Source organism: Lemur catta, chromosome 4, assembly GCF_020740605.2.
Source record: "Lemur catta isolate mLemCat1 chromosome 4, mLemCat1.pri, whole genome shotgun sequence".
Classification (NCBI taxonomy): domain Eukaryota; kingdom Metazoa; phylum Chordata; class Mammalia; order Primates; family Lemuridae; genus Lemur; species Lemur catta.
Genome location: NC_059131.1, coordinates 5,425,985 through 5,445,221, shown reverse-complemented (window position 1 = coordinate 5,445,221; position 19,237 = coordinate 5,425,985). Strand labels below are relative to the sequence as shown.

The following is a 19,237-nucleotide window of genomic DNA, read 5'->3' as shown; positions in this document are numbered from 1 at the left end:
AAAGTGGCAGGCAAATAAACTGAAGCAGATACTAGTAGAGAGTTTTCATAATTTGTTGAAGAAAAATACTCGTAGAGTAGATATAGTAGTAATATGTAATTTTTGAACCATATCATGTAGTGAATAAATTACTTTAAAATGTGCTTTTTAACAAACTGAATCTTTCATTTTTACTAATCCAGTTTATTTTTGTTTTCCAGATATTGTTTTGTGTTTGCTTTGGGATACCTCACAGTGTGCCAAATTACTAGAGTTTATATCTTTGATTATGGACAATACTCTGCTGATTTTTCAGGGTAAGATTAAAACTTTGATTCAGTAGCCTGTTTGTCTCTTCAAACATGGTAGTTAAAGGACAAAATATAGTTGCATTTGGTAGTGCAAGTGAAAAGCTATTATTAAACATTTTAGTTGAAAATTCCCTTATAAATTTAGAATTATCCTTCTTTTAAGTGGTCTTTTATAATGCTATGAAAGTCACAAAAATAGCATGTGCTTTAAATTGTCTTATATAAAATTTCTAAATATATAGCAATTAAATTTCTTACGACATTTTGGTATTGAAAGCATTTTGTAATTCTGGTAGAAATTTCTGCAATCATTTATAACTATTGAAAGTCAGTCCCCCGTGAGCCTGCACCTTTGCTACCCTTTCCTTCCATCCCTTCCTTTCCTCCCTCTCTTCTTCCCTTCTTCTCTCCTTCCCTGCCTGCCCACCTACCTTCCTGCCTGCTTCCATTCCTGAGTCCTTTATGTAAAATCATTTACCAGCTTCTGTATCGTAAAAGCTCATCCCTTGTTCTGCTTCTTAGTACCTAACGGGACTTTCTTTGGTTCAGAGGTCCTTGAGTGAGGTCGATCTGAATGTCCTAGAGAAGACACTTAAGCATTTATTTTACTTCTGTGCATGTCACTTCTGTGCAATGTTCTGCATTCAATATCAGTATTCAGTTGAGTAGTGGAAATAACTTCTGGCTTTTGTTCCTTCAGAAGGGATTCTTTGCCTTCCTGGTACTAGTTGGGTTTCTTTGTCCTGTAACAAAACTGGTTGAATGTCTGTTATGAGATAAATGCAGTACCAGCCCTTGTGAAGTAACTTGCTTACCATCTTTGTAAAGGAACAGCTGCTAACACCTTGGTACCAGGTGGGGAAACTGAGAATAAACCTTTATATTTTTTATGTTAGGCCTGATAACTTTTTCTGTTGAACAAGACACAGAAGGCCTGCTTTTCTATTAGTCTTGAGTCATTTGGACAGCATAAATAACAAGCAGTAAATCCAATTTAAGGATAAGTATATTGGAAAAACAAAACAAAACAAATCATGGTATCTCTGGAAAAATTTTTTTCTGCAATAGAATGGACTGGAATTGTATGAACTCAGAGAAAAATCACTCCTATGAAACAAGAGAATTTTAGAAGATGAAATATCTGTTTTTCCCTAATGAGATTAAAGTGGATTTTACTACACAGATTTTTTTTTAAAAAATAGGCTTGGATGAAAGGAGATTACATCCAGAACAAACAAACAAACAAACAAACAAACAAAACCAAGCCAAAGTCTTGCTTTAACTACATCTTGTTTCTCTAGTTTATATCTTGAGATTCCATGTATTGTAATATTTCTTTTAAAAATATTTGCTGCTTCTATTTTTTTTTTTTTAAGCACCAGATTTCAAAAGTAACTTAACCCAACCAAATTGAATTTATTTACAACTGTATGGATTGGTGTAAGTACAAATTTGTGTGACTCAGTCTTTGTTGCACCTTCACGGCTCCTCCTTTGATTTGATCTTAGTCAAACCTTTTTTATTTCCTTCATCTGCTATCCCAAATTCTTGTCAGTCTCAAGCCCTTTACCTACTATCTCTCTGTATTAGCTAGGGGTAGGCTCACTGCTATTAAGGTAATCTCAGTGGTTTCTCATTCACAGTGCAGCCCACTAAGGAGGGAGCCTGCACACAGTAGGGAACCAGGCTCCTTCCTTCTTGTGGCTCCACCTCTTGCAGGCTCCATGGAATCCTCTTGATTAAGTTGGTTGGGAGGGGAGAGTAGTGAGTGTGAACAGAGAGCGCACAGTGGCATGAACCATTGTGTCAGAACTAAGTTGAAAGGTTCTTTTTGGGCTCCTTTTTTTTTTTTTTTCTTAAATGGATGCAGGAGAAGAGAACTGTTTACAGGCAGACTCTACCCTTGATGAAGTGTTCAGGCACTGGGAACCCGTGAGTGTGTTATAGCACGTGAGCAGGGAAGATCATAACTTGATCCTAATTAGGTACATATCACAGCTATTCAAAGTGTTGGGTATCTGAAGAAGGTAGAATTGAATAAAGTGACTCATCCTTTGTGCTGTGCTGTCCCTTTGTGCTCTAGAGCTAGAAAGCAGAAGTGAAGCCCAGGCTCTTGGTGAGGAATTAACATGAAACTTCTTTTGTATGGGACAGTTTTACTTGCACAAGGTATGGAGAAACAGATTGTGTGTGTATATACAAATTGTTAGATTCAGGATACATTAAAATATTGATGAGATAAAAGGGACTTGCCTCTTAATAGAAGTTTGTATTTGCAGAAAGATTGAAAAGCTACTGAAGTTGTTGGCACTCATGTTAGCCTCAGAAAATAGATACTAGAAAAGTATAAAACAATTAAGTAGCTTTCCTTTATATCAGCAATAACCAGTATAACCAATTAGAAATATAATAGGCAAAGAATCTTAGTTTCAAAAGCAATAAAAACTATGAAATATCTAGAATTTTGTGTGAAAAGATATGTATAGGGACCTCTGTGTAGAAAACTATAAAACCTTACTGTAGGACATAGAAGAGTAACTGGAGAAATAAGTTGGTTATTTGGATAGTAAAATTCAGTATTGCAAAGATGTAAAATTCTCCTCATACTAATTTTTCAGTATAATGCAGGTAATATTGCAGTTTTGAGGGAAATAAGATAATTGAGTCAAAAGTTTCTCTAGATAAATAAATGCTTGAGAGTACGAATTTGATATAAAAACCTACTATTGTCTGTAAAGCAGGAGTCATTAAACTATTGTGGGACTGACAGAGGAACAGACAAATCAAAGAAGCCAGGATAGAGGCCCTAGAAACAGACTCATGCATGGATCTAAGAAATGAAAATTCAGAATAACAGTGATAGGATTATAAATCACTGGGGAAAGCCTGGCTCCATTCCCCAGTAAATGGTATTGTGACATTTGGAAAGAGAAAAGAAACGTGAATCTTTGCCTCATTTGTAAATAAATAAATTGTAGATGGAAGCAAGAAGAGATTTTTTTGGCAGTAAGATAATGAGTTCTGATTGGAAAATGTTGATTTCTGTGGTGCTTAAATGATGGCTTAATGCACACACCAAAAAAAAAATATGCAAGGGCTGTCTGGAAAATATCCAGCCATGTAACCATTCTCATTATATTAATAATGGCTGAATACTTTCCAGACAGCCCTCGTATGTGAAATAAATGTGCATTCAAGTCAAGAATATATCTGAGAGCTAGCCAAGTGGTATCAGATGTTGAGTAAATGTTTTACTGCTGGTTAGTCATATGTATTTTTTCAGCGAAGTTTATTGAACATGTGCTGTGCATTTTGCTAGGTGCCTGGAGCCTGAGCTAGGTGCTTGTATCGATGCGAGTTCTTTCAGGCATAAGAAGTGATAGGCCATTTGGTCTAAAAGCTATAAGTGTGATTGTCATTTTTATCACTCCTTTTCAAAAATCTGAATTGAAGTCCAGAGTCTGATTGTGGATATCTTTTGTATTCTATGGAAGGAGTCCTGGAAGGCCCCGTGCTGCCCTGGGTACTCACTCTTCCCAGTGTGCCCAGCGGCTGTGTTGTAAATAGGGTTGAAGTAAATTATTCAGCTGCTCCCGAAACCTTAGTGTTCCGTTTATCCTGGTCCATCCTGTGGGAGTGTCTCCCAAGCCCTTGACCTACATTTGGTTCAGGAAGCATTCTGTCTAGCTGCTGCTAGTAGATCAAGTTACCAAGGGTAAATAGACATGGATCTATTTACAGTTTGATTTGTCTGTTCCTCGTCCTACCTGAGCATTTATCAGAAATATGCAGTGTTTTCTTTAGACTGAAAAGCTGGTGAGTGGCCTGCAAAGCCTTCCACGGGGTGTCCCTGTCTTCTTTGGTACTTTTGCTCATCCTAGTCTCTCTGCTTGGAACACCCCTCCAACCGTATCTGCATGTCCCAGCCTCCCTGGCCCGAAAGGCCCAGATGAAGTATCTCTTGTTTGAGCTGTGTCCCCTCAACTCTCTCAATTTGAAGGTATTTCTCATCTCTCTACACATTTCTTCAAATACCTCACTTGGCACCTAACACTTTTTTACCTAGTTATTCACATACCTATTTCTCTCCTATTCTAGAGAAAAAGCTTCTCAGAAACAGCACTTCCCATTTAATTATTGTATCCTTTCAGTGCCATGTGCTTCATAGCAATTTATTAAACGAAGGTGTGGATGTGAGGAGAAGGGATACTGTTTAAGATATTTGTGATAATGCTACTTATTTAATCCACACAGTGGTGTTATTATTCCCATTTTGTAGACGATAACTTTTTTGAGAAAACTCCCCAATTTTCTGCAGTTAATACATAGTGGAGTCAGGTTTTAAGTTTTCTGACCTCTGTGCCCAGCTGCCGGTTCACCATGTCTCTACCTGCTGTCCGTCTTGCACTGAGGCATGCCTTCGTCCTCGTTTCCCTTCTTAGTCAGCTCCATCCTTTTAGTTACCCTGGTCAAAAAACGTGGTGGCATCAGGTCTCAAACCCTGCATCAAACACATTATCAAACCGTCCTCAAATCCCGTTGTCTTTACCGTCAGAATATGTCTAGAGTTGACTCCAGACCTCCTGTGCTGTTACCCTGGTGTGAGCCACCATCCTCACCTACCCGTCTCACCTGCCTCCTCAGCCCCCACCTCTGGCACCCCACAGCCTTTTTTTTAACCCGGAGTCAAAATGTATCCATGTAAAACAAAGTTACTTCTTTGCCTAAAATCCTCCAGTAGTTTCCTGTCTCACTCAGATCCAAGCTGGTGTCCTCACAGCACCCTACAGAGCTAGATCTGACCTCCTGCGAGCTGCCTTCAGCTTCCGTTCCTGTCTTCCCTATTCTCTGGTTTCAGTCACACTGGCCTCCTTACTGATCTTCCAGCATGCCAGTCACACTTCTTTCTACCTAAGGGCTGTTGAACTTACTTTTCTCCCTTCCCTGAAAATTCTTACCTCCGGCCTCCATATGGCTTGTTCTCTTTCTAACTATCACCTTCTGGGTGAGGCCCAGTCTCGCCCGTGTCCTGCACTCCCTACCCCTTTCACCCTGCTTCATTTGTTGCACAGCACTTAGCAACATCTGATACGCTATATGTTTACCTGTTTATTCATTTATAATCTCTTTCTCTCCAGTGCAATATAAATTCCGTGACAGCAAGGACTTGGTTTGCCTTATTCACACTATGTCTCCAGCACCTAGAGCAGTATTTGGTGCCTTGTAGGCGCTCATTAAGTACTTGTGTTCTGAGTGAGGGAGTGAGTGAATGAATGGATGGATGACTCAGACCAATGGCCTTTTCCATTATCTCTTACTGTGTATTCATTTGGCATTAGGTAAATGGAGTTTATTTGGTCTCAGTGGATCTTGTTGTTTGTGAATGTGGGGGGGTACTTGTGCACTTAGAAATGACTGAGAATGAGGAGTTGACAGTTGGCTTCTGTTGGTAGGTAACACGTGTCTTGTAGCAAGCTGACCATTTATCTGATAGGTGCATGTATTTGCTTTGTAGCATTGTATAGACATCATTTGAGTTTTAGCAGCCTCCTAGAGATAGTGGAACAGTCTAGAAAGTAATTGTTTATTTTTAGCTGCATTCTCTAATAATGTTTAAGTGCATTTGAGTTTTACTGTGTAATAGAACCAAATCCTATTATTCTCGATCTTTGTAGAGGAAAAAGTATGTCGTGTTTTTGAATGTTTATATTCCTTTTTTTTCTCATTTCAGAAAGTCTAGAGTTCTTTTAGTTTTTTACTTCAGATGAATTTTTTTATATTAACTGAAACTGTTTCATCAGTTGAAGTATTTATTTTAAATAGTTAAGATTCCTTATTTTTCCACATTCTTAGAGTATCATTGGAAGAAAATATTTATAATACCACTTACACGTAGTGATGTGCTATAGAAGGAGGAGGAAGCTCTATCCAAGGCTCTGACCTCACTCCAGGGGAAGTCCTGAAGCCTCTGCTTCCCCTGCCCTCCTCTTGCAGCTTCCAGCCTCCGTACTAGGGAAATACTAGAGACTCCGTGTGATTCCTGTCAAGTTATCTCAGACTTTCCTAGGGCCTGGGAAGTGCTTAGGTATTGGAAGTTCCATCAATACAAAGTCAACAGGTGATTAAAATGTCAATAAAGGTATAAACTAAATAATTGTGTGAGTCACTCTAGTTGTCCTGAAAACAGGTAGTTATGAACAAAATGTGCTGTTAAGAAGACCCTCTGCAGTTAATCTCTCAGTGCACAGTTGACTTGTTTTCCTTTAGGTGTCTTCTGTACGGTGGTTTCTGCCATAGTGGGATGAGGCATGTCCTTTCCCATTATGCTATTCTGTCTCCTGGTCATGTACAGGGCTCTGTATTGGACTCACCTGTCCATTTTCCCCTCCACTTTGCTTTTCTGAGCCCTCTTTAATCTACTCAACCCTTCTGAACTTTTCCTCTAATCCTATCCTTATTTTCATCCATGACATGCTCCTTCATAGTCACTCTGTAATAACTTTGTCTTCTGTCATTCTGTTTTTACATTTCCATCCCCTTGGTAACAGATTGAGCCAGAGGCGCTGGGGCTGCCACCCATTTAAAACCAAAGGGAATGGATGATAATGATCACCAGTAAGTGAACCAAAAACTGTGCAGGCATTTTTGTAAACCAGTCAGTACTTTGAGCATGTATTATGTGCCAGGTACTGAAGGCACAGAGATAAATAAGGCAGCATTCTTCCTGTTGAGTAGCTCATGTTTTTTTGTGGTGATAGAAAAGTAAACAGATAATTGCAGTATATTTTGATAAATGCTTCAAGCACAGATGGGAGGGAGTATAATCAACCTACAGAAGGAGTAATAGCTCTTGACTGGATGCTTACATTCAGTTTATTTGATAGTTTTAAAATATTTATTTAGCACATGTTTTGTGCCAGGCACGGTGCTACATGCTGGAGATTGAGTGGTGAACAAGACCATTAGGTTCCTTGCCTCATGAACTTTCTAAAAAGGGGAGAGATTTTAAAGTAACCACTGTACTTTGATAAATAAAACAACTACAAATGTGAAAACACCTTGAAGTAAACATACAAGAAGCTGAGATGAAATGTAAGAGTGTTTGTGTGTGTCTGGGCAGAGAGGAGCTAATTGAGGTGGAGTTGTCCAGTAGGCCTCTTGTACAAAGTGACTTTTAAGTTGAGACTTGAAGAAGGAAGAAATAGCTATCCTTGCAAAGCAGTTGCAGGAAGAGTCATCTGAGTGGAGGGAGCAACATTTGGAGAGTCTGGAGTATTCAGATTTGCTCCCTGCCTTCTCTCCATCTCTGTTAGGAAGCTCAATTCTTGTAATCAGCGACACAGCTACACACCGTCCGTTCTCCCAGCACAGCTCACTTTCATAAGAGGGCCTGCATCCTTTGCACCTGGATGAGTGTGCAGGGGCACAGGTGGGCACAGTAAGGACATACACTCAAAAAGCACATATTTCCATTTTTTTAACATCTTGCATATATATACCTTAGAGCTTAATATGTCACTGAGTTGATAAAATTTTAATAATTATTTTATCAGTTTTTATTATGTTTTAAGGCTACATGGGAATTAGAATTTAGAACTGAAGGGGATTTTGTAATTCACTGGTGAACTAAACTATGAAGAGATTTAGGCAGGGTGAGAAAAATGATTATTTTGCCCCAGGGAAATGGAAATTATAAGGCATCTTTATAATCCTCGAGGGCATAAAGGATATCTTGCAAAGCAGAAGCAGCAACCAGGTATTCAGAGCAACCTGGGGGATTAGGTTGGTTGAGAAATGATGTCCTGAGAGTGAGCAGCTATAAATGTATACTTGACCTTTAAGGGAACCTAAGAAATCTCCTCTTTGAAGTACTTCTAGGTTTAAGAACAGTCATCATTTATGAGACTTTGCCTGTTAGGTGAGGAGAATGAGCTGCAAGTGCTCAAGGGCTCAGGTCTGTGAATCTAATTTCCAGTGGTAGGAATGTTTAAAACAAACCCTTGCTGCTGTATCTTCTTGACATGTTTAAAGACACCGCTGTTTTGCCAGAGATGGCAGTGGGCACTAAGAAATGTGCTCTGAGCAGTGTGGACTGGTGGAGGGGCACAGGTCAGCACTTGACCTGCTGGGGTCAGAGCTTCCCCTGCCACTCTGGCCACGTGGCTGACCTCTCGGACCTCACTTCCTTGGCTGGACATGGGGATGATTCTGCATGCTCCACACTGTTGCGAGGATTCCACGAAACATGTGAACTCTGAACATGCAGAGAGCACGTTCTCCCTTTAGGCAAAACACGATTTCCTGATTTCAAAATATTAACTAAATAACTTATGACTAATTTGTTCTTTCATACTGTCTGTAAGCTAATGTAATAGTTAAAGGATAAAATGCATTCTGGTTGCTTTCGGTGTGTTTTTTTTTTTCTTTTCAAGTTATTCATTCATTTATAGTAATTATAAAGTATGGGAAATATTGCCATTTTCTTGAAATATGATTTGAAAGTCCTCTTTTCTTTAAAATACATCATGATTTCAGCACTTTAGATGGCTGTCTTTAGGGTCTTTAACCCCTGGGTGTCTAGTTCTTAGACTAGGGAGATGGAAGGCTGTCCTTTTTCTTTTCCTCTGTTTCCCTCATTCTGATGTGTTCCTCACCTCTCACATTTCCCATCCATACTCCTTTTATTTTCTACTCATTCCCCTTTTCGCAGGCAGCTTCACTTTTCGCCTTTACGTTCAGTCCTGAGGCAGGAGGCAGGAGGCGGCATGGTTAGTTGGAGGCAGTACTGAGTCCAGCTCAGGAGGCCCTGCCTGCGTGCGCTCAGGCCCGTGTGCTTCTGCCTGTTTCGTAGTGTGTGAAGCAATGAGCATGGACTAGGTCACTGACTCACTTGGAAGGTTTATTTTAGGGGTAAGGTCCTTTTGTTCTCCTTTGTTTTTTCTTTTTAAAGCAAGGGAGAAGGCCTGAATTCCCTATCTCCTTCCCCAAACACATAGCCCCTGGGTTATCTCTTTGAAAACCCTTGGGGGTCTTTTTTATGTTAAAAATTTCAAGATTTGTAGGCCTGTAAACAGAATAAACTCTTTTCATACATTGTAAGTATTGTTTTAACTTTCTTCTTTTAAAATATATTGTTTTATCTTGTCACAGCCCAATGATGATCATTACCCAGAAGATCACTAGTTTGGCTTATGAAATTCATGATGGTAAGAATTTTGAAATTAATTTTTTATTGCTGAAAAAATTCTATTCAAATAATCTTTTGCTTGAAATATTACCATAACTTTCTGCTATTAGAGTAAGGAAAGTGATGGAGGATAGAGGTGAGATAGGGAAATATATTTAATCTCTGCTTAGGGTTTTTAAAGTGTGCTTATTTTCCTTCAGTGTTTTATCTTAATTGTGAATTCAATTCAGTGACAAAAAGTAAAATTTTTTGAGTCAGGCCCATGACCCACATTAGTTACAATTTAAAATATAAAGGAAATAGACATTTGGTCCAAATCAAGTTTTATTAATTCCTGCTTCATCTCTGTGTTAAATTTTTATTATTATTTATACATTTCCCCCACCTCCTCTCCTTTATATACACACATGCATAATTATGTATTTATACATATTTTTATTATAAATATTTATATCTTCAGTGAATGGACATCTAGCCATAGGAAATGCTTAATAGTCAGGACTCCGAGTTGTAAGATTTAGGGCCCAATTTCTTCAAAGGTACAACGAGCATCCCTGTTAGAACAGTCGTTTGCATGTGGCCTGGGAGCTTCTGAGATGGGCTGAGCCCCACGGTGTACATCCACCTGTCCAGGGCCCCTTTCCCCAGCCAGGCTTCCCTCCGATTGTCAGAACTAGCCTGGGCAATATTGTGAAGAAAGAAAGTATCTTTCCTCTTCTTCCCTTTTGCTTCTAACAAACAAAATTAACTACTTAGTTTTTCGGGTAGGGGATGGAGGGAAGGAGATAGATTAACTACTTTTTAAAATTTTTCTAATACTTGTTTAACCAAGTGTGCATTTTAAACAGCAGCTCTGTTTGTGTCCTTCAGAAAATGGAGAAGCACCATTGAGAGAAAATTCTCCATACAGGAGGCAGCATGATGATGTGGAAGGAGGGTGGGCAAATGTAGGCTCAGATTCCATTTCTGCTTCTTACTGCTTCAGTTTTCTCATTTGTCAACTTATGATATGATCCATCCAGGAGAGTTTTTTCATAGGTTATAATTTATGTATAGTATGTTGTAGCTCTTGTATCCTGAATAATGAAATGGGTAGAACTCACCAGACCCTGATACTGGACTGTAGACATACTAGGAAGTGCTGCAGGTGAAGGCATACAGTCATCTCCAGGCGCTAACACTTCTGCATTGTGCTGCTCACAGGCTGCTCCTGTGACTCTGGAAGGAGAATGTAGGAAAGTCATGGATCAGGGATATAACTTTGTCCATACATCTAGAAGCATCTGATGACAATATGTGTTCAACTCAGAGTTAGAAGTACAACAGGACCCCATTTTGTGACCTGTTCTTTTAAATGGATTTAGTGGTAATTATCTCTTTAGGATAGTTTGGATGTTGATTAACCTTGACAAGATTTGAGGAATTCACACCCTTTAGCTTTCAAAGTGGTTCTTCCTCCAGTTTGATTCAGTACAGCCTGCTAGACAGTGTGCTATAAGCCTGCCACACCCCCATACCACCTGCCCCTTTATGCCCAAGGGAGGGATTGAACCCTATCCTGTGTTTTCTCAGCTAGTTTTACAGAGGAGGGGCTTATTATCTGTGTGTTGGGGGATCCCAAGACTACCCCCAGTTTGGTAATTCATAGCATTCAGCATGTAGTTGAATTCATGGCTAAGATTTATTATGTGAAAAGATTCCAAGCAAGGGCATCTGCAGTGAAGTCTAGAGAAACCAGGCACATGTTTCCAAGAGTCCTTTCCCAGTGGAGTCACAAAGAACACACTCAATTCCCCCAGCAACGAGTTGTGACAACACCTGTGAAATGTCTACCAGAGAAGCTCATTAGACACTCAGTACCCAAGATTTTTATCAGGACCTGCTTACATAGGCACCCCCTGCCTAGCATGTACCAAAATTCCAGGCTCCCAGAAGGAAAGCAGGTGTTCAGAATAAACCATAATGTTGGCACAGTCTAGGCATAGGGAATATTTTATATCAGTGTAGGGGACGGTTTACCAGCCAACTTTCCGGACACCAACCATGAGCTAACCTTACAAGCAGGGCCCTTCTAAGGATAGCAGTCTTAGAACTATGTTAATTCTTTTCTGCACAGTCTTTTTGGTTCTAGACCACTCCTAGATGAAACCAAATGTATTTATAACTATCTCTCAACTGCCAAGTAGCATCATTCATACTTGCAGCTTCAGGGAGCAGGTGTTATTTTATCTTGGAAAATTTCTAGACATGGTTTTTAAGATGTTTCATCACCCTCACATAACAGAGCCCACCTACCCTCTAGTTTTAAATCATGTATGTGAAATTGCTGAGGGCTTAGGATGATGGATGACTAAAATAACCTGGTAGTGTGTTTGGTCTGACTTGTAGTATGGCTTTTAGGGATAGTGTAGCTAGTCTTCTTGCTAGCAGCTTCATTGATGTCACTTCGTAATAGGAATGTGTCAGCCTAGCTGGGTACTTGTACGGGCTGAATATCCCTTATATGAAATGCTTGAGACCGGAAGTATTTTGGATTTACTTGGATTTTGGAATATTTGCATATACATAATGAGATACCTTGGGGATGGGACCCAAGTCTAAATAAAAAATTCATTTATGTTTCATACACACATTATACACATAGCCCAAGGGTAATTTTGTATAATATGTTTAATAATTTTGTTCGTGAAACCAAGCTTGTGTACACTGAACCATCAGAAAGTAAAGGTGTCACTGTGTCAGCCACAGTCTGTGGTGGTTTGGCATCACCATCATTCCTGACTCTGACTTTACGTGCAACTGATAAGCAGTCATTTTCTCATACTTACTCACATGTAAGTACTTACCAGTAAAAAATATGACATACTGTTAATAGGGTGAGAAAACAACGTGTTCAGGGTGACTACGCAGCACAAGCGCATCACCAGAACACCTGCATCGGTTATTAACCCGCAGCAGCAGGCTCTCACTCTCCACCCACAGTGTGACATCATGTTGGCATTCAAAGTCGTCTTGTTTCTCATCATATGTGGGACTGCATAATTTGTACTTGGATAGACTTCTAGCTTTAAAAAAGTGATATCTTTTCTTTAATTGGTTTTTCGGGATTCTATTGGCAAGTTCCCAAAGTTTGAACTGAGAAGGGAGGCTGGACTTGTGCATGTAGACTTTTAACATAGATTTGTTCTGTGAAAATCTATCCTTTAAGCTGTATATGTACTTTCCTTGGTTAGTTTAGAATTCTAAAATGATAATAGCCTCTCTGGTCAAGATGGCAGATTAAACTAAAAGTCCCACATTGTATCAAACACTTAGAAATGCTGAATTAAACATAATAAAATATTTTGTATATAGCAAAGCTTGAAATCACAAATGAAGCTGTTAACATGCTACTTGCCTGGTGAAAGGATAAAGAGATTTTTTAAAAAAGAATACTGATCCTCATTTCTAAAGATAGCTCTTGTTTTTTTAGGAAAGGGTAGACAACAATGTGAGTATCTGATACAGGGACAGAAAGTAGAATTGTCAGAAGTAGCAATTATCCTGTTGGGCTTACCTCCTAATGATGTTTTACTTTTTCCTCATCGTCAATCATCTTAAGTGGTTTTTTTTTTCCTTCTGATTACAAAAAGTAGGTATATGCTCATTGAAGAAAATTTTAAAAATACATGTAAGCATGAAGAAAAAATAAAGGATTGTCCATGTCTGACCCCCAAAACTCCTCAGAGCCAAACTTTTTTTTTTTTTTTTTTTTTTTTTTGAGACAGAGTGTCACTCTGTTGCCCAGGCTAGAGTGCCGTGGTGTCAGCCTAGCTCACAGCAACCTCAAACTCCCGGGCTCAAGCAATCCTCCTGCCTCAGCCTCCCAAGTAGCTGGGACTATAGGCCTACGCCACCATGCCTGGCGAATTTTTTCTGTATATATTTTTTTAGCTGTCCATATAATTTCTTTCTATTTTTTTAGTAGAGACGGGGTCTCGCTCTTGCTCAGGTTGGTCTCGAACTCCTGAGCTCAAATGATCCGCCCGCCTTGGCCTTCCAGAGTGCTAGGATTACAGGCGTGAGCCACTGTGCCTGGCCTTTTTTTTTTTTTTTAAAGAGAGAAAGGATCTTGCTCTGTTGCTCAGGCTGAAGTGCAGTGGCACAATCATAGGTGGGACTGCAGACACATGCCACTATGCCCAGCTAATTTTTTTTTTTTTTTTTAAGAGATGGGGATCTCACTATGTTGCCTCAGCTGGTCTTGAACTCTTGGCCTCAAGTGAGAGTGCTGGAATTATAGGTGTGAGCCACAGTGCCAAGCCACCTTCTTTTTTATTAATATTTGATTCATTTCTTTTATCTTCTGTAAGGCATAGTTTTCTTTTCTGTACAATTGTCAGAAGTAGATGTACAATTATTTGTTTTCTCATTCCCTAATTGTGGTATATCTAGGTTGTTACTTTTTTGTTTTTTTTTTTATATTATGTATAAGGCTGTGATGATCCTTGTTTATAAATCTCAAATCATTTAAATCATCCAACAATAGAAAAATTTAATGCCCCTTTTTGAAAAGTCATAGCATTTAGTATTAAGGATAATAAATTTGAATTTTTTAATTTATTAATAATTTCCTTTAGAGAGGAATTAGATTTTAGTGACTTTTGTTCCCTGACAATATATTATTTATCTTATAGAGATCCTTCACATGATTGTGTCTGTGTTGCCATGGGAAAGAAAGGAACAATCATTATGTCAAAATTGGGAATAGAGCATGAATTTCAAATGAGGAAAGCAATTAAAGTATGAATGGGAAAAAATGCCATTCTTGAGAGAAATCATAATTGATCAAAGTACCTATTTTTGTTTCTCAGGCATGTTTCGAAAAGATGAAGATCTGACTCCATCACAGAGGGGTTTGGCTGTAAGGTATGTGCCTTGCATCATATCCTGCTAGGGTTTAGCCTGTCTCTGCCTAGAATGCACATTGGTTATGTGGCTAAGTACTAACTTCTGAAAACCAAACCTTGCTACCTCTGCACACCTCCCTCAGCTGGCCTAGGCATCCTTCCTAAGGCTCCTATAACACCTTGCCTGTGTCACTGGACAGTGTGTACCTCCTGTGGACCACAAGGCTATCTGCTAAATTTTTTGTCTCTGGGAGACTGAGTTCCTTGAAAATAGGAACATAATATAGCCTTCATGACTGCCATGTAGTAGTTACTAGTAATTATAGCAGCTACCATTTATAGACCAGTAACTTGATGGCAGATAGTGGGCTAAGATATAATACTTGAATATAGCATGTAGATGCCACATTTGACATAATGAAGAACGGGTCAGATATTTCTCATTATTGAGAAACACATTCTGGGATAAGCTTCTACTTCATTTATTATAGGTACTCTGATGACTAATGCAAAGAATGGCTTAATTTCTTGGCAGAATTTATCTCAATCTAATATAATTAGAGCTCAAACACACATTTTACTTAAAGAAAAATTTCCTATGGAGTACCTTGTTTCTAAATACAGAACTAATACATGTATAGCTGATAGAATAATGAGATTAAGTTTGTGATAGTAGATACACCTACACTAAGTGTTCATCTTTGATCCAGGTAGCATGTCTTGGGGATCTTCTTATATTTTCCTCATCTGTAAAAATATTCTGTTGTGAGCTGAGCATGGTGGTACACCCCTGTAGTCTCAGTTACTTGGGAGGCTGAGGCAGGAGGATTACTTGAGCCCAGGAGTTTGAGGCCGCAGTGAGGTATGAACTGGCCAAAGTACTCCAGCCTGGGCAACATAGCAAGACACTGTCTTAAAAAAAATTCTATTTTGATACTCTCTATAGTCTTTATAGGTCAGTAAATATATACTTGAGTATACTTAACTGATGAGAGGCCAATTTGACCTGGGTTCTACGATCTCTAGGAGCCCTCGGGCCATCCCAGTAACTGCTCACCACAGCCTTTTAGCTCCTCTTTCCCCCTTTCTCTCACATAGCCACCTAGCAAGTCCCCAAGCTGGTTAAATCCAGCTCTACACCTGCCTGAACAGTGGAAGGAAGCTGGGTGGAAATACATTCAGTCTTGCTGACTGGACTTATTTTGAATTTGTTACCCCAAATTTAAAATTACAATCCTTAGTATTGCCAGCAATTCTGCTACATTTCCTTAGCCTACTCACTTTCCCACTCTCTTGTAAGATGATTTATTCTCCTTTCTCCCCAGACTTCTAACACTCCCTCCCCCGTACTCAGGATGGTATCAAAATTTTATTTTTTGGAAAAAATAAAAGCAGCCCACCATGAAATCTACCAAACTGCCTGAATCTGTAACAAAACACTCTACTTTCTTTCCTGGTATCTAAGCTAGGCCAATTTTTCACTTCTACTCTGAATCTACCTCCTCAGGGATCTTGCTGCTTCAGTTAATCTCCGTCTCTTGCATCATCAATCATCAATTGCCCGCTCTCTGCTAGATTGTTCCCACCAATTTAGAAGAAAAAGTTTGCTTTATTCCACACTCCCTTCTAGCTGCCACTCAATTACTCCACACTCCTTTAGAATAACACTCTTTGAGAGCTTGTCTACACTCTCTACTTCCTCACCACCTCCCGTTCTCTCGTCAATGCCCTGCAGTCAGGTTTTTGTTCCCACTCTTGGTCTGAAATCATTCTTTGAGAGTTGCCTCAGTCTTGGCACATTTTACCATTGGCTTCAGTTTGCCTGATGCTCAGCCTTTCGGCATCGCTGGCCAACCTGACTGCTTCATCCTGAAATACCTCCTTCACATGCCTTCCAGGACACATTGTTTTGATTTTCCTCCACCCTTAACTTGCTCCTTTGCAGAAGCCTCTGCCTCACCACTAACTTGATGTGCTCCAGAGCTCAGCCCTGGACTTCTCAATTTTTTCCAGTTGATCACAGACAGTCCATTGGCTTTAAAGACCATCTACATGTTTGGAGTCTCCTAAATTTGTATTCCCATCCCAACCCTCTCTCCTGAGCTCCAGCCTCATATCCAACTGCCCTTTCAACATCTTTCCATGGATAGTGAGAGCCATCTCAAATAAAGCATATTCAAAATAGAAGTTCTGATTTCTGTCTCTCTCTTCCCTCACTGTCCCCCGATCTGTTCCTCCACCATTGTCGCCCACTTACTTAATAGCAATACCGTTTATCACTAGTGGCTTGGGAAAATTTAGGCAGACGCTCATTTTCTTACTTCAAATCCATTTCACCAGCAAGTCAAGGTAGCCCTTTCTAATCTCTAATCTGACCGATTCTCACCATTCCCTTTCATTTGGTCCCAGTCTAAACCCTCACTTTCTACTTGGGCTACTGGAGTAGCCTTCCTAACTGATCTCCCTGTTTTCTCTCATGCCTTCCGCAGCTTACTTTTCACCTTGGAGCCAGAGATCTTTTTAATGTGTGTTGGATTATATTATTCCCCTCCCTTGATGACAGTCCTCCAATGGCTTCCCCTGTAATTTAGAATAGAAGGACACACTTTTGACTGCAGCAAATATGGCCCCACAGGCCCAGTGTCCCCCCCAGTCTCCCTCCTTCCCTCAGTCCACTTCTAACTGCACAGGCCACCTGTCAGAAATCCCCTCCCTTCCCTGCCATCGCTGTCCATCCCTTTGTCCCGCTTTGTCTTTCTTCATAATACGTATTGCTGTCTGATGTTACATAATATATTTACTTAATAGTCCCTTTCCCTACCCCTGCAAATGTTCCCATCACCTAAATAGTGGTTCCCACTGGGAGTGATTTTGTCTGCAGGAGACATTTGACAATGTCTGGAGACATTTTTTTGGTTGTCACAACTAGGAGGGGTGATGCTGCTGACATCTAGTGGGTAGAGGCTACGGATGCTGCTAAACATCTGCAGTGCACAGGGAAGTCCCCTACAACAAAGAGTCATTGGCCCAAAATGTCAATAATTCTGTAGTTGAGAAGCCCTCACTTGAGATAACACATAGTTGATGTCAAACAAATGTTGATGGAATAAATGAATGAGTGAATCTTTTGTTTAATGTTATAAATGAAATATTACAATTAGACCTAAGTTCTCATTTTAATAGCAAATATTATAGGTCATTACTTTAGTTCATAAAATAACTTGTTGTTTGTGATATAACAGTTGAGCCAAAAATTACTTCAGCCAATTTTGTAGTTACGAATTATCTCCTGTCCTTGAAAAGTGTGTTACATAGTTTGACTTGGTCTTAAAATAATTGGTATTGAGAATGGAGCTCTGCTGCTGGAGTACAAGGAGTTCTTTGTAACTCTGATTCCAGGTACTTACTCTGGTGCTTGCACTGTTTCAGCATTAAATAGAAAGAACTGAAAGAGAAAATCTACCAGAAATATTTTCTGTCATCAGTTTTGAGCCCTAAAAAGAAAATACGTAAGATACAACATTTTAAAATATGGGGAAAAAATTCTTCAAAATTAGAAAAGGAGTTTTGGTTGAGGGGTAACCTAGATAGTATCAGATGTGCAGGAAGCACTATGTTGTTCTATTGATTTTTTTTCATATATATATATAAACAATATGTACTAAGCTGGGCATGGTGGTGCATGTCTGTAGTCCCAGCTACTCTGGAGGCTGAGGCAGAAGGATCCCTTGAGCCCAGGAGCTTAAGTCCAGCCTGGACAATGTAGTGAGACCCCATCTCTTTAAAAAATAAAAGTGATGCATATTATATATAAAAATAATCTGTCAACTCTTGTTCACAAGGAATGTTTATGTTTTTAAAGGAGACAGATTTAGAGAGGAAAAAGGGATTTAACAAGTTTGAGAATCCTGCTTATTGTCTCCAGGTATAGGTTTTTTATTCGTGATAGTTTATAATTGACAGTGGACCTGATTAATAGAGCTATAAAAATATACACTTCTTATTCATTTATATAACACAGAAAGCCTAAATAGTCTCCTGTGTTAACTAACCATTTTACCCTGTTACTGGTAGATACCACGTGCCATTTGGACAGACTTCAAAGCAATTGAATTAAAAATATTGTGAGACATCCTTGACTCCCGTCTCTCTCACACCCTACATCCCATCCTTCAGCAGACCCCAGCTCTGCTGCCACTCTTCCAGACATTGTCACCTGCCTGGTGGCTGCCCCATTCCTGATGGGTCCACACACAGGGGCCAGAGTAATGCTTGGAAACATAGGTCTTTTAAAACCCCACTATGGTTTTTCAACTCATGCAGAATAAAACCGGATGTTCCTACCACAGCTTCAAAGGCAGGCCCCATGTGATGTCACCTCAGCTCTCCACCTCTCCTCCCATCCTTTCCCCGGGTTCAGTCTACTTCAGCCTCACCACCTCCTTACTGCTGGCCGTGCCCGCTCAGGGATCTCCCACTCATCATCCCTTCTGCCTGGAATCCTTGTCACAGACATCCACACGACTCCTCTCACTTCCTCCTTGTCTCTGCTCAAATGTCGCCTTACTAAAGGGCCCTTCTCTGACTTCTTAATGTAATAAAATACCTTCTCTTTGTAGCACTTAGCATCTCTGAAAATATTTTATATATTTTTTATTATCTGTTTTTTGCAACTGGTATGTAAGCACCACGAATAGAGAATTTTCGTCTGTTTTGTTTAGTGCTGTATCTCTAGACCCTGGAGCACGCTGGGCACAGTGCACAGCATACATTTGTTAAATGAGCAAATGATTGACTAGTAAGAGATGATACTTTCTGTGATAGCACATCTGTCTTAGATTTGTTTTATTGTGAGAAGTCTAAGTAGAAAC

At 39.6% G+C, this 19,237-nt stretch overlaps 1 protein-coding gene across 1 annotated transcript in view; it reads left to right on the top strand.

Moving 5' to 3' along the window:
* Positions 1–19,237, top strand: part of MBOAT2 (membrane bound O-acyltransferase domain containing 2) — a 127,576-nt gene that overhangs the window by 88,488 nt on the left and 19,851 nt on the right. Inside the window, exons 4-6 of the mRNA XM_045549001.1 lie at positions 201–296; positions 9,441–9,496; positions 14,331–14,385. Of these exons, the coding sequence (XP_045404957.1) occupies positions 201–296; positions 9,441–9,496; positions 14,331–14,385 (207 nt within the window). The remainder of the gene's footprint in view (positions 1–200; positions 297–9,440; positions 9,497–14,330; positions 14,386–19,237) is intronic.